Genomic DNA, 15,963 nt, shown 5'->3' with positions numbered 1-15,963 from the left:
TCACGCAATCACAAATCATAATTCTAGCTATCATAATGTGTTGCCAACAATAAACTGAGGTTAAGGTAAGTGCTTATGGTAGGCTGGAGGGTAGTATTTGTTTCAGCATTATGTAGGCAGTCAGCACTATGAATGCCTTGCTTCACACTAACTTTTGGGTGGGGGGGTGGACCATGCATTGTTTGTTGGGTTTGGGGTTTTCAAAATCCACAATCCTTAGTATCCTGCACCAATGATGCTTCAAATTGTGCGGCTTATTGTACGATTTTTGGCTGATGCATAAAACCAAAGTAAAAAAAAAGTCAGCTAAAAAGAGACTTTGGAGTGGGCTCTAGTTAACAACCACCTAGCAGCAACTCAGCTTAGCAACAGTATAGCAATGGAATGGCAACTACTAAGAACACCCTTACATCATGACATTATTTAGGAAAAATATTTTTGGGGTTTGGTGTTTTTAAAATCCGTAATGCTTTGTATTAAACATTAGCATGTTACCCATACCCCAGTCTTTGTGCTGTGGCAATGAATGATAAAATAGTTTGGCTTATTGTACAATTTTTAGCTAGTGGAAGATAAAACAGAAGAAAACAAAGCATGCAAATTTTTTCAGAACACTTAGCAATAGGGATGTAGTCTAGAAATCTAGATGCATCCTAGCGGCAGCAACTCTAATTTGATGCGAGTGTCGTCTAGCAACTCTCAATAGACTTCTGAGCTAGAAAAAAATAACTCTAGTTTGGCCAATCACATCGTGTCTAGAGTCGGTGGGCGGGCATAACATAATGACAGCATAATAATTAGTGTTACCGACTTGAAATGTATAAAATGTGATTGAGCGGAATCGTAAACCCCTCTGATTTCCCATTGTGCTCCCGCGCTCATCAAATATCTGATTTGGCTACAGTTGTCAGCTTTTCAAAAACATGTTGTAAATGTACATCAATTACGCTTTTCACTGAGCGCTTGCACAGGAGCGTTTGAAAGCAGACTGGTCCGCTGAGATGCCTGCTTCTGCTTTCAAACGCTCCCGCTTTTAAAACACTTTCAAACATTTCCGTGAGCTTTCAAACGCTCCCATGCGTTGATCATTGTAGCCAGTCACAGACATATCCGATGAGTGTGTGAGCACAATAACCAATCATAGGTTTTTATGATTCCGCTCAAAGTGTCACATTTTTTAAATTTCAGTACCGAAGTCTGTACTTTTGACTTGTGGGTTCAGGTTTTGAACATTGAAAAAATCTATTTTGAAAAATATTGATATAAGCTTTAAGGTTGCTTTTCGATGGAAGCCTGAAAGTGGTTCAGAAAATCCTGGGCTGAGATATTTTTATTTGGAGTAACACCTTTCTGTTTATGTTTCAGAACTTTTATCACACACCATCTGGCTTTGAATTTGTGGAGGAGACACATTTCCTTAACTTTGAGTCTGAGACATGTCTGTCAGCAGATGCTATGAGAGACTCTGAGACTGTTATGGACTCGAGACTGTATCGAGATATTGTCGACATTATACGGTCGAGATGTTGCTTTAAATTTAGATGTTTGTTGAGATGTTATAACATGTAGCTTCAAATCAAAATGGGGTCTGAATTGCGCCGGCACAAAGCTGTAATCCATTTTCTACTGTCAAAATGGCAAAAAAAATGCAGATAATGTCATCTTGGAGTTGCTTAGTACTTTTCTAATGTATCATGCTTGCCAGCAGGGTTTCCCTGTGACTAACTAGAGTAAAGACTTGAGTCTCCCTTTCTTTTCTTCCCCGCAGCGGTGCCATACGCTCCCACGACGAGGCTCACCCTGAAAGAGCTGTACGAGGATGGCAAACCCAAGGTGGAGCTTTTGAAGAGCCACCTGGTGAAAGAGGGCCGCCTGGAGGAGGACGCTGCCCTACGCATCATCAACGACGGCGCCAACATCCTCCGCCACGAGAAGTGCATGCTGGAAGTGGAGGCCCCCATCACAGGTAGGCTGTTGCACACTCAGCCATGTGCTGTTTGTTCTGATGACTCATTGTGTGGCAACACTACAAACCTGTCGTAATTCACAACCAGCATCTACATCCAGGATGTGGTTCTCGCAGGATCTTCGCTACCCCTAATGCTGTGCGATCACAGATAAGCATTAATGCCCACTACTGACAGTGACGATTCTTATCATGAAGAACTTTATGGTTTTTCATGGTCTCCCTCAAGGTTCTGCGGTTACTTGATCGGGCATCTCTGATATCATCCTTAATCTTTAAGGTTTAGACTTGACCCCGACATAATCCTCAAGCCAGCGAGAAGAGTGTGATTTATTTTCATATGGAGCTAGTCTTCCACAGCAACCTAATGTGGTTGCTCTATAAAGGTCAGAGAAACAGTTGCATCCTAGACTCTCTCTCGCACACCCCCACACTTTAATTCCCCAGTGGAGGCCACAGGAAACCCCCAACACTCGCCATATACTCGAGCAAACGCACAAACAGGTGTGTGGATATAAATGGGCACATCTATCCCCCTTCACCCCACCCCCCCATGTTTTTCATAACATGCACTGTGCATAATAATTGGCCTACAAAAGAAATGCAAAAAAAATTGTGGCATGGATAATGGAGACGGTGTCTCTTTCTGCTGTTTTATACAACTTTTGTTTTTACCTTGTAAACAGAAATGTTGGTTTAGCCACATCCTGTTTGGGTGACCGCTATTGATATTTTTCACACTGCTGTTTTCATTGGGCCTAGTATTTGTGCACTTCTGTTTAGTGGTTTTAAGATTAGTGCTCCCTATGCAAATCTTAGCATTTTTGCCACCAATTTCTTTTTCTTAATCTTAAGATGACCTCTGACCTCCTTGCATGTACACAGTTTTTCCACAATGTTTTCACCCTTCCAATGAGGTCACTGTTATTGTTTCAACTTCAAGTGTTGGTCTCACTGTGTTTTGTCTCCATCTTCAGTGTGTGGAGATGTCCATGGGCAGTTCTTCGACCTGATGAAGCTTTTTGAGGTGGGGGGTTCCCCGCAGAACACACGCTATCTATTTTTGGGAGACTACGTGGATCGAGGCTATTTCAGTATTGAGGTGAGTGTTACACAGTAATGGTCGCAAGTAGGGATGTTACGGTACGCGGTACGGTAAGCAACCATCTAGGCATTATTATTATTAGTAGAGGCGTATTATTATGATATTATTGTTACATAGAGAGGTAGCTACAACAGTAGCCTAATATACTGTCAATTTCTTCACTGAGCTTAGACCTTTGAGTGTGTGTTCAAATAAAAGGGTCAAGTGATGGTTCATGTCCTCATATAGTGACACAGCAATTGGCAGAGACTACAAAGACGTGTGTGTGTGTTAGGGTGCGTTCACACTTGTCATGTTTGGTTCGATTAAAACGAATCCTGGTGCGGTTGCTCGGTTAGTGCGGTTCATTTGAACATATGTGAACGCTGCCATCCGAACCCTGGTGCGCACCAAACAAGCGGACCGAGACCGCTAAAAAGATGGGTCTCGGTCCGCTTCCAAACGAACTCTGGTGCGGTTCGATTGATATATGAACGCAACACGGACCAAAGACATGTAAACGGACCAAAAACCGGATGTATAATGTCACAAGATGCGACGCATAATGCAGCTGATTTGACGATGCGGAAAGATCGGTGTATCCAAAATTAGTAACTTTACGTTAGAGGGCAAATGTGGAGCAACGAGGAGGTGCCTAATCAATATTTGGTCAGACGAGCATGTTTCGAAAATGCTAGAAAAAACACAAAAAAAGCATACCTGGCTCTTCTCATCAAAGTTCCTGTGTTGCCCATTATTAGCAGGTGGTACAGACGACAGAACGGCCGTCTCTGTTCTGCACAACGGAGGAAATTCTGCTGCTGTTTTGAAAGTTTTGAACATTTTATGAGCTCTTCATGAGTTCTCAGCGGGTAAAAATAATGCCACATGTACACGCATAAAATGATCGCGTTTAATCCAGCACACAGCGTTGTTTTGAATGTTTTGAACATTTCATGAGTTCTCTGGTAAAAAATAATGCCATATGTGTTACACGCATAAAATGCCCGCGCGTGTAATCCGCACACAGCATTGTTTTGAATGTTCGGTAAACGAGCTCCTACGTCATATAAGCCGACCAATCAGGTTGTGTCCGTCTCCCTGTGCCTTTGGTTCGGTAACTAGGTTCGCTGTTAAAAATGCCCGTGTGAACGCTAAGCGGACCAGGACTATTATGTTTGTTTTTGTTTTTTAGTCCGGACCAAACGAACCAAACGAACCGAACTACAAGTGTGAACGCACCCTTAGGGATGGCGAAATCTAAACCTTTTTTTGACCGACCACCGAGCCTCATTAGCCGGTTAAAACCGGTTAACCGATTAGTTTAAAATATGCTGCGCTATTTGAAATAACAGCCGCGAGTTGCGCCTGCAATTTCGCAACTCTGTCGCATCTCTCTATGATCTCTCTGCCTCCCGCTCTCACACACACACACTGTCCCGGCGCCGCCGCCTCCCTTCCACTCACGTCACTTTTTTAAAATCCTCTACAGCGCGTAACATTATTCACGCAAACGCGGCGCCGAGGAGCTTGTTTGTAATCGACAAACAAATGGCTACTTAGTTTCAAAATGGTTTGGGTACAAGGTGATCGCGTTGAAAATAAAGGCATTTGTCTAGCGTTAGAAGCTCATTTGAAACATTGCCGCGGCTCATTTAAGAAAATGACAGCTCTGAAGAGACGCCGCTTTAGTTCGAGGTAGTGCTAACAATAATAAAGAAAGATGATGATCAACACCTTATGTGTTACCACTGAAATGTAGATTTAATATATATATAAAAGTTCAAGGGAAAGTTGATTTTTCAATTCATCACCCCTTTAAAAGAGGCTATTTTGTGTTTTAAACCACATTTTTATTAAGGCTTTGTAAATGTATCTTTTCTGAAAGAAGTTACATCTTGCACATTGTAAACCCTTAAGACGTTCACGTTTAATGTACCTTGGCGCTCAGAAGATGCCATGTGGCTGTTCTTTTCAAACAGCCTCTGTTGTACCAGAATGCATTGTGGTGATGCAATCAGCATGTCGCCTCTGCCTGTAACACTGTGTCATCATTGTAAAGCAACCACAATGATGAAGCAGATGGCATTAAAGGATTATTGATCCTGCTATCCTGCAGGCCAGAGAAAGCATTTCTCAAAATCGAGGTTACTGGTAAATAGTTTCTTGTTTGAGGAAAAATTTGTGTCCAGCTTATCAGCTGCAGACTTTAATATAACTAGCCTTGATGTCTGATGTCATTCTGAATGGTCCGGCGATGCGCGAGTCCTCAAAAAGCTTCCACCTCCGTCATGCTTTGGTTGCAAAGTTCAGGGATGGAAGAAATGTCATGGTTAAAAGAGGCGGTGTAAGCGAGCGGACACACCGCTGCTCAATACCATCAAACACAGCTGAGGGTTCAGGGCCGTGGGCCACCCGAGACGCATAGAAAAAGAGCGTGTGTGTTTCACAATAAAGGCCACGCAAAGTTCCTACTCCCTCCCTGGACATCACAGACCACAAAGGACTGAACTTCAGTCATCCACCACACCACCTGCTAATGCCCTCTGACTGGGACACTGCAGTCATCAAACGTTTCGTAGGTTACACCACCAGACTTCGCCCCACCCAGACACCCAGAGCTATATGGAGAAAGCTTAATTTTTTTTTGTGTATCTCTTTTAGTGTAGGACTTGATGAAACAGCCTCTGCTTCTGGGCCTTTTTTTAAATAACCACAACCTAAACGCAGCTTATCCTTCCTGAGAGGATGGTGAAAGAATTGTGTATCCTGTCCACTGCTTTACTGCGATGTTATGCAGAAAAGCCTTTGCAAGTTCTTAATGGGATACCATGTCTGTGAGAGACGAGCCAAGTTTTTCAAGAGAACAGTACTGATTACTTTAGACATTTTGTTGCTTAGAGTTCAGAGATGATATCAGAAATGAATGTGAAAAGATTGCAATCATAAGTCTTGCTTAATGCAGCAAAATGTTCTGTCTGCTCAGATGTGTTAGTGGTTCAATGTGTTTGGAGTGTACATGAGCTTCAGTTTCTGAAATTCTTATCTCCGAGTGCGAGCGGTAGTCTAAGATTGGGGGTGCTTAGCATACTACTTACTGTATCCTTACTGGATACATTTACAAAAAATAGTACACTACCTTTCAGAAGTTTGAAGTAAGATTTGTTTTAATGTTTTTTTTTTAATTTTGAGTTTCTTAGTGTAACCAGGACATCAAAAATGCAGTAAAGCTGGATTTTCAGCATCATTACTCCAGTCTTGATCATTGAGAAATCATTCTAATATAATAATTTGCTGCTGAAGATAATTTATCAATGTTTAAAATGGCCGTGTTGCTTTTATATTTCTGTGTAAACCATCTCTTTCTTTTTTCTGAAGTTCAAAATATTTTTTTGTGATTTATAAATAGTTAGACGTGCCTTTATTGTCTATTTTCTTTTTAAAAATAGGACTCCAAACTTTAGTGCAACAGTAGTGTATGCATGGATTTTTTTGTTCCCCCTACTTTACTGTCCCATATTTTATATGTAACATTTTACATTGCTAAGAAGTGGCAAGGTGACAGAGTTTACAAAAATGTTTATTACGTCACATAAAAAAAAGAGTAGTGGTCCAATTATCATCTTGAAAAGAAAAAAAATAATAATAAAATGAATTGGGGGAAATAGCATCCAATTCAGTTTTGTGTAAAAACTTGTTTTATTTGAGTTTTAAGAGTTAAGAAATGTTAAAAACAAAAAAAATTTTGATGGAACTATTTATAATGGAAGTAGAGGTGAACCCCATTGCATTGTGGGATATAGTATCTCACAGTCCACTAGCCTTAGTGGAAAATTAATTCAGCCATCTAGGTGTTCCGTGCATAAAGGGAATTTGCATACTGTGAATGCTAGTGGTCTGTTATGATAGAATGATTTTCATTTTTGAGTGATCTATTCCTTTAATAAAATATCAGGAGTAATGGAGGTATAATCCTCTTAAACACTGAACCTGCTTTGTCGCAGTCTTCCAGCATAATAGTTTGAGCTGAATCAGAATGATTAGAGATATAGATATTCTGAATAACTAAAGTGTGTGTGTGTGTGTGTGTGTGTGTGTGTGTGTGTGTGTGTGTGTGTGTGTGTGTGTGTGTGTGTGTGTGTGTGTGTGTGTGTGTGTGTGTGTGTGTGTGTGTGTGTGTGTGTGTGTGTGTGTGTGTGTGAGAGACAGGGAACCCTCTCATTTGGAACATTACAAACAGAGCCCAAATTATTATATTCAACTGCTTTTTATTTTTAGATATAATAATTGCACTCAGATAACTGAAATTTTTGTAAACAACTTAGTTGCGCATAAGGTAGTTTTCATAAACACTTGTCTTCATGACAAATTTATATAAAAATGCATATAATTAACAGTAAATAAGCTCATCTCGTGTTTTTATAGCCAATTAGCAAACTGTGAGCACTGGATAACTTTCCTGAGGTAAATGTAACATTCAGTGACTTGTAAATGTAACATAAGTTGACAAGCTGTCTTATTGATGTCATTCAGCAGTTGAAAAACTGATTGAGCGATTTACATAAGTCATGATTCATTTCGGTAGCTTATTTATCTTTCAACATACCTTTTATGTTCATGCATATTTTTTCATGTTAGAACTTGTATTAAAGTGGAAAAGATGAATCTCCCTATGGTGCCACTTGAACTAAGGTGCTGCGTAGTCTGTCACAGCACATTTAAAGCGATAGTTGACTCAAAAATGAAAATTACCTCATGATTTACTCACCCTCAAGCCATCCTGTGTGTATATGATTTATATTCAAATATGTCCTTGCTAATCCAAGCAAGCATTATAATGACAGTGAATGGCAGCCCAAAATTTGAAGCCCAAAAAAGTGTGTCCAACTATTTTGAAAATCATCCAGGGGGTTAATAAAGGCCTTCTGAAGTAAATCGATAGGTTTTTGTAAGGAAAATATCCACATTTAACACCTGTCTAGCTTCCAGCGGACAGCCTTCCCTATATTGTATAAATATATGATAAAATCATCAGAATTCAAAAGCTGAAATGTTGTTTTTTTTATCAGAAGTAACAGCTCTTTGCGATTTTTACTGGATGGGGCATTTATAGGGTCAAATAGAGCCTGTTTAACATAGCGTTAACTTTACACATAGTAGGACAGTGTGACACGTTTTCCCACCCTCTTTTGTTCGGCAGGATATAATCAGCTCTGATCATTGTCTGTTTTTAAATGAAAAAATTGCTTTTGGCGTACCGATTATTGGCTGATACTTTGGTGCATCGCTACTAAGGATTGTTTTCTCCAGTATAGTGTGTTCATATTTGATGGAACATTTAAATTTTCCACTTGTATATCAATCTCATGGTCCATCTTGATGTTTAGGGCAGGGTAACTGCAACTATTTCATATGACGTACATTGCGAGGCATATGTCACTATTTGATACAGTGATTCATAACATTATCATATTTGTATTGAAATGCCACCAAATGCATACAAGAAACCCTGTCTGCAGGATGTTTAGTTTTGTGCCTCATAGAAACAACTCTGACCACATTGAGAAATAGGAGTTTCAAAGTTTCAGTGACCTGTATTTTCTTTGTTTGAGCTGTAGGAAATATTCATAAAATAGAAATATTGAAAGTATCAGTGCATTTTTGATTAAACAGAATATCATGTATAGAGTATTGCTATTGTATGTGATTCCTTTTTCTTTTTTATGTTTGCATCTCTGCAGTGTGTGCTCTATCTGTGGACCCTGAAGATCAACCACCCGACCACCCTCTTCCTCCTCAGAGGCAACCACGAGTGTCGGCATCTCACGGAGTACTTCACCTTTAAACAAGAATGTAAGCTCAGCTCTTGAGAAACTCTGATTGTGTGTGTGTGTGTAAACATTACCAAGAGATCCTATCATTCAACTCTGTCATGCCAATTTATTTTTCTTCTGTGGCATCCCGAGAAAGATCATGTCTTGAGAGTCTTCGATGACGGGCCGCTGCCACAGAACTCAATCACAATCCCTCAGCACTCGTCAGGCCTCTTCACTCCCCACTTAGATTTACATCAGCCATCATCCTAGTTATGACAAACTCTGACAACTAACTAAACCCCTCACACTGAATCGCTGCCTGCTTTCCACCAGCAGATGATGATCATAAGCAGATCCACACAGAATCTGTGCAAAACTGTCAATGTTAGTCCTTGTCCCCTATGTGTTCATTAAATATTTCGGCTAATATAATTATGCTTCCAGCTGCCACTGTGTAGTTTTCTCAGCCCTCCTTTTTTACAGTATTAAAAAGTCTATATCTGGAGCAGAAAACAAAATCATTTAATTTTGCCTTTGACTTTGTATGCTTTTGTTTTCTCTCTGTCCACTCAGAAGACAATTAGGGTGATGGAGTATTTACACTTAGAAGAAAAGAGATAAGTCAAACTAAATTATTACAATCTTCGACCAGAGGAGAACTGGTACCCCGACTGAGCCTGGTTTCTTCCAAGGTTTTTTTTTATCCATTCTGGTCATATACCCCTTTTCCACCAAGGCAGTGCTGGTGCTAAATCTGAGCCAGAGCCTAGTTTCAAATCGGTTCTTTGTGTTTCCACAGCCAAAGCACCAGCTCCGAGCCAGGAAAAGTGGTTCTTAAGTAACACCAAAACATTGCTGGGCTAGAAGTAAGAGCTGCTTGCGTCACCGGCTGGGGGCGGCGTTACCGTGATCAACAAGATGAACACAAACCTGTGACCGCCATTTTTTCAATAGCAGCTAATCAAGCTAACAGCTGGATTGTAATCTCCGTCTATACAAATCATGGGGAGCTGCACGAATGCGTTGGATTTGCGGCATTTTAATGCTGATGTAGGATCATTAAGCCATGAGCCACTGAGGAAAGGCTTGTTCGAGATGCATCGGCGCGCGCTGTGCAGACTGATTGCGTATGACATCAAAGTAGAGCGAGCGCCAATGACTCCTTATGCTTTTGAATCGCTCACGCGGTATTTTGATATCATACACGGATCGGTCTGCGCAGCGTCAATGCATCTCGAACAAGCCGGGTGTGTTTGTATTTCCCGCTGCCTCGCTAGCATTGCTAAAACGCTAGCGAGAAAGATGAGACGTATACAGTGACGTAAGACCTAGCTCTGCGGTGGCTCTCTTACATGTGGAAAGCCAAACCGGTTCATAAAGGCTCTCAAGATGAACCAACTTAGAACTGACACTAGCACGGGCTCTGAACTAGCACTCGGTTCATTCTGGTGGAAAAGGGGTAATAAAGGAGTTTTGGTTCCTGGCCACCGTTGCCTTTGGCTTTTGGCTTCCTCAGTTAGGGACCACCTACATTTCAACTACATTACTGATCTGCCCACTTTGACGCTATATGATAATTGAAATTAGCTCAATAACATCACCGTTTTCACCAGAGCGGCTGTACAGCCATCTCAAATTCTGCTGCATTATCTTCCTGTTAAAACTGTGAAGCTGCTTTGAAACAATTGGACATAAAAAGCGCCATATAAATAAAGGTTATTTCATTTGAAAAGGTGATTTACAATTAGGCTTGCTTATAGGCTAGTTACACTACCTGTGATGATGGACTGTACCAGTATAAAATTGTATACCAGTGTAAATTAATTAAATGTATCTTGTTTCAATATCCTAACAAATAGAATAATTTATATAATGTATAGAATGTATAGTTGCTGGTAAACATCAGGCTTTGCTTACACATGTATGACCTATTTTTCTGCAGTGTTCAGTATGGGATTTGTTTGAATGTTTGATTAATTCATAAAGTAGGCTTTTTCCAGAAGCATCACTTATACAGTCGACTAGTCAGTAACAAAATGTCCGTTTATACGTTATGGAAATGAAGTCACGCTGCACATCCCTAGTTTGTATCAGCAGAATCCCATGGCCGTTAATGCGTTCATTCAGCCTAGATTGGGGCTGGCTGTGTCTCCATCCAGCTAATCAAAGAGCCTTTGATAATGATGTGCTACTTCACCAATTGCCGGCGCGTTGCAATGTTGTTCTTTGCTCATCACGAGGCAGCCTGTTTCTCATCTGTCAGTACTGCTGTTTACAATATGCTGCGCGGTTAGCCCGTTATGAAATGTCAGGATTTAGCAACGGTATGCAGCCCTTGTTCCACGTGTAACCTGTCTCCGGCCTCAGCTTCCTTTAATCAGCCTCCCGCCACGCTGGCTTCTTCAGTTTATCCCAATTAGCACGTGGATCTGCTGCAACATCACCTAACAAGGCATGCGACATCCTCCTCCATCTATTCCTCTAGCCTTGGAAAGTTGGCAAGCCCCAGTCTGCCCTCACCCACCCAGCATTACTGCGATATGTCAAACGGACAGCATGACAGGCTTGGCTTGAAAAGCTCATTCACCCCGCTTGCGCCTGTTCAGAGATACATGGTTGTTTTTATTGTGGTTCTCTCATTGCAGGCAAGATTAAGTACTCTGAGCTTGTGTATGATGCCTGCATGGAGGCCTTTGACTGCCTTCCCCTGGCCGCACTGCTCAACCAGCAGTTCCTCTGCGTTCATGGAGGCCTGTCCCCTGAGGTCACCTGCCTCGACGACATCCGGAAAGTAAGTAAGATGTGGAGCATCGCTTTGTGCCCTGTGCTGTTCCATTGCGTATGTTACAGTCATGGTGTGACAGTACCAGAAGATGGTGAATATTACAAAAGCAATGCTTTGATCAGTGTAGAGATGATGTATTAAGAGGGGATGAATTTAGACATGCAGTTTCTCAGAGGGCGTTGTTACTGCTAAATCAACATGCTGAAACTCTCTCTGTAAAGGTTGAACTTTTAAACGGATCACCTTTAAACCACTTGCTCTAAGAATATTTGAGCTAAAAAACTTCTAGGTAATCTCACTAGTCTACCTCAGCATTCGAAATGATCTGTTGTTGGACACCTAGTGACCACCCTGACCCATCCCTGTTTTTATTTTTTTAAATTTTTTAATACTAATTATATTTGCTAAATATTTATTTAAACACTTTGATTTATTATAATACTAAATTATATAACTTCCATTACTAAACAATGTTAATAACAAGAATATATTATTATTTATTACCAATTAAATTACTCTATTTATTACAAAATAATTACATTTTATGATTATTTTTAATTTGTGTGTAATGTGTATATATAACATTTTATACATATATATTATTATTTGTCACCATAATAATGCTAAATAAAAAATAAAATTAAAATTGAAGTAATAAAAGATGTAATAATACAAATAATAGGGATATATTGCCCTCAGTCAATTGACAGATAGATGATGTGTTAGAAGCAGGAAAAAATGGGCAAGTGTAAGGATTTGAGTGAGTTTGACAAGGGCCCAATTGTGATGGCTAGAGGACTGGGTCAGAGCAACTCCAAAACTGCAGCTCTTGTGAGGTGTTCCCGGTCTACATTGGTCAGTATCAAAAGTTGTCCAAGGAAGGAGCAGTGGTGAACCGGCAACTAGGTAATGGGCAGCCAAGGCTCATTGATGCGCGTGGGGAGTGATAAAACGGGCACCACCTATTAACTTACACGACTTAAAAGATGTTAACTGCTGCTAACATCTTAGTGCCCGATACCACAGCACACCTTTAGGTATCTAGCTGAGTCCACAGGTCAGGGCTGTTTTGGCAGCAAAAGGGGGACACGCACAATATTAGGTGTAACATAATGTTATTCCGTATGTATATGTGGATGTGTATGTGGCATTAATTTTTCATACAAATGGTTTTATTTTAGTTATTCAGTAATCCCGATCTGATACCCAGGTTTAAAAATGTCATAGATTTATACATGTTCAAACTGACAAGCAGATTGAGTTTGCATTGTTGCAGTGATGGATACGATGGTCTAATTGTTTGCTTTGCTCTGCAGTTAGACCGATTTAAAGAGCCGCCCGCTTTCGGGCCGATGTGCGACCTGCTGTGGTCTGACCCTGGTGAGGACTATGGCAGCGAAAAAAGCTCAGAGCACTTTTGTCACAACAGTGTGAGAGGATGTTCCTATTTCTACAGGTACTCCAGCTGACAGTCTGCCCACATGCACATTTGTTTGATAGCTGCCCACTCATTCCCTGTTCACAGTCGCACCTCTCAATGTTAGTCATGGCGTTTTGACTGATGGACTGCTGGAATCGCTAATTACACCTCTCTCCGTCTCTAACAGCTACCCTGCAGTATGTGACTTTTTGATGAATAATAACTTGTTGTCAGTTATAAGAGCACACGAAGCCCAAGATGCAGGGTGAGTCCACTGCACAGCACACTCACCAGGCTAAGAGCTTGGTTTATCAGTTCTTTTTAAATGAACTGCTGACAATTTATTTTCTATTTCACTGACCCCCTTAGGTATCGAATGTACAGAAAAAGTCAGACGACAGGCTTCCCCTCATTAATTACAATCTTCTCTGCACCAAACTACTTAGATGTGTATAACAATAAAGGTAAGAGCTTTCAAAACGCTGTGCTGAACACTTTAATTTCTAGCTTTATGAAATTTCTCAACCAGGTAAGTTTTGCTGAAATAAAAACGTTTTAATATATTTTTTCTTCTCAAAATTAATTACAAATCTTAAGTCTTTCAGACTTTCTGATTATTATATTTTTTGTCCCTTTACCCCTCAAGCTGCTGTGTTGAAATACGAGAACAACGTCATGAACATCCGGCAGTTCAATTGCTCTCCTCACCCGTACTGGCTGCCCAACTTCATGGATGTGTTCACGTGGTCACTCCCCTTTGTTGGGGAGAAAGGTAAAGAGAAGAAAAAAAGCTTCGTATTTTTTTATTTTTTTTTACTCATTGATTTTAACACTTGTCAGGAGTATGGAATTATTGGGTGTCGTTTTAAAAATTAGTTTTGCTATTTATCAGTTCTGATTTTTTTGATTTGTTGATTCTCTAGGAAACATTCTGACAAAACATATGCAAACAAAAAGAATAAGCAAATACATATTTGTATAAATTGACCACAGATCTCATGTTGAACACAACGAAGCATGTCATTTATGTAGTATTAAAGCCTAAGCATGTAATAAATAGTAGAAGTAGACCCATTTTTGGTTTCAGAAAGCATATGTTGGTGGTCTATGTAAGCCGGTCTTCTCTCATGTGCTCTCAGTAACAGAGATGCTGGTCAACGTGTTAAACATCTGCTCAGATGATGAGCTAATGTCAGAGGGAGACGACACATGTGAAGGTAAGAACATGCAAAGCTTTTTTTTTAAAGCTTTGAAGCGTTTAAATATATACGCTTTGAAGCGTTTAAATATAAAATGCTAGTGTCATAAAACTATTTTATATATATATATATATATATATATATATATATATATATATATATATATATATATATATATTATATATATATATATATATATATATAATAGTTTTATGACACTAACATTTTTATTTATTATCCTCCAAATAAATCCATTTAGGCTTAAAGTTGAGCCCTAAAAGTTGAGAAATAAGTTATTTTTATAAAACTTTTAAATTAAATAATTTTTAAAAGAGGTGAGGTAACAGGACTCAATGCTAAAGACTTTTTAATACTGGCCTAGTCGGGCCAATAAAAAAAAAAAATTGGATTTGATTTTAACTTGCTCCACCACAAAATAAAAAATGAGATGACTAGGACAAAGTGTCCAATAATCCTGACTTCACCTTGTATATGTGCACAAACATGATCCATATTTAAGTGGCGGCTCCTTTAAGGCTCACTAAACGGCGATCACTGATATGATTGGCTAATGTCATAGGAATCCATATCAACGCCCACTCGTTGTTGCACATGAGTAAGCACAGACAAAGCATTAGGAAATAATTAACTTGTGGTTTGCGATGCAGCGAAAAGACCTGTTTAAACTAGACATGTCAGCGCATGCGTTTATCACTCTTACATTTGTCCAGTGCAAGGACTAAGTCAGAAATTGAACATGCCTCTGTATGCTGTATTTAGTATAGACAGTGTCTGGAATTTATAATAGGTTCAAATTGCTTTTGATGCGACATTAGTGTTGTCACAATACCAAAATTATGACTTCGATACGATACCAGACTAAAATACCTCGATACCGATACTAAATCGATACCACGGTAAAAAATAAATAAATAAAAATCACTAAATAAATTGAATAATATGACAACATAACTTATTGTTCATTGTTTTATTTATTTTACTAAAAATTTGCTTGGCCAGCATGTTCCTGCCCTGATTTTTCATTATTCCCTCCTCTTATTGCTATAAAAAGATCGCATTATCAATCATGTTATCATTCAGTGTTTTTAAAAATAAGCAAAAAATGCAAATTACAAACTATATGACAATAACTGTGGGGTTTTTTTTCAGTTACATTAGGTTTATTTAACATTACGTCAAAGAAATTAATATTTTTAAAATGTATAAATAAAACTGCCTAGTCTTCACTCTATAATTTAACTATACACTGATACATATATTTTAGTTATTTAGCCAAGCATGTGGTGGTTTTCTATTTTTCATTGTTGTTTGATTAATCACAGAATATTAGGTCTGGATTAAGACCTGCATGGATCTCATTACCTGAACTGTGCCCGTTCACTAAAGACATCCGACGCCAGGCGGTGCATTTTTACATATTTTTGACCATTCAAATCCAAACAATCCACGAGAGAACTGAATCGCGATCGCATGTTGTCTGAATCCGTGAAAGGCGTGTGTGTGCGCTTCACGTCAGAGTCTGGCTAGAGCACATCCCGTCCCGTCCCGCGCCGCGCTTTTATTTTCTCATGCGCGCATATTTCCGTTGCTTTCTTTACCATGTGCTGCGCGTATTTAACTCTTCTACTTCCAATGTTTAGTGAACGGCTGAAGCAGAGCTCTCACACACGTC

General features: G+C 39.6%; 1 protein-coding gene across 2 annotated transcripts in view; it reads left to right on the top strand.

Annotated features, from left to right (window-relative positions):
- Window positions 1–15,963, top strand: part of ppp3ccb (protein phosphatase 3, catalytic subunit, gamma isozyme, b) — a 37,668-nt gene that overhangs the window by 11,949 nt on the left and 9,756 nt on the right. For both annotated transcript variants that reach the window (XM_067434060.1, XM_067434059.1), the window contains exons 2-10: window positions 1,769–1,966; window positions 2,944–3,068; window positions 8,792–8,903; window positions 11,512–11,657; window positions 12,968–13,107; window positions 13,259–13,336; window positions 13,441–13,535; window positions 13,718–13,843; window positions 14,211–14,288. In XM_067434060.1, the coding sequence (XP_067290161.1) occupies window positions 1,769–1,966; window positions 2,944–3,068; window positions 8,792–8,903; window positions 11,512–11,657; window positions 12,968–13,107; window positions 13,259–13,336; window positions 13,441–13,535; window positions 13,718–13,843; window positions 14,211–14,288 (1,098 nt within the window). The remainder of the gene's footprint in view (window positions 1–1,768; window positions 1,967–2,943; window positions 3,069–8,791; window positions 8,904–11,511; window positions 11,658–12,967; window positions 13,108–13,258; window positions 13,337–13,440; window positions 13,536–13,717; window positions 13,844–14,210; window positions 14,289–15,963) is intronic.

This window comes from Pseudorasbora parva, chromosome 23, assembly GCF_024679245.1.
Source record: "Pseudorasbora parva isolate DD20220531a chromosome 23, ASM2467924v1, whole genome shotgun sequence".
Classification (NCBI taxonomy): domain Eukaryota; kingdom Metazoa; phylum Chordata; class Actinopteri; order Cypriniformes; family Gobionidae; genus Pseudorasbora; species Pseudorasbora parva.
This window is presented reverse-complemented; position numbering and strand designations above follow the sequence as displayed.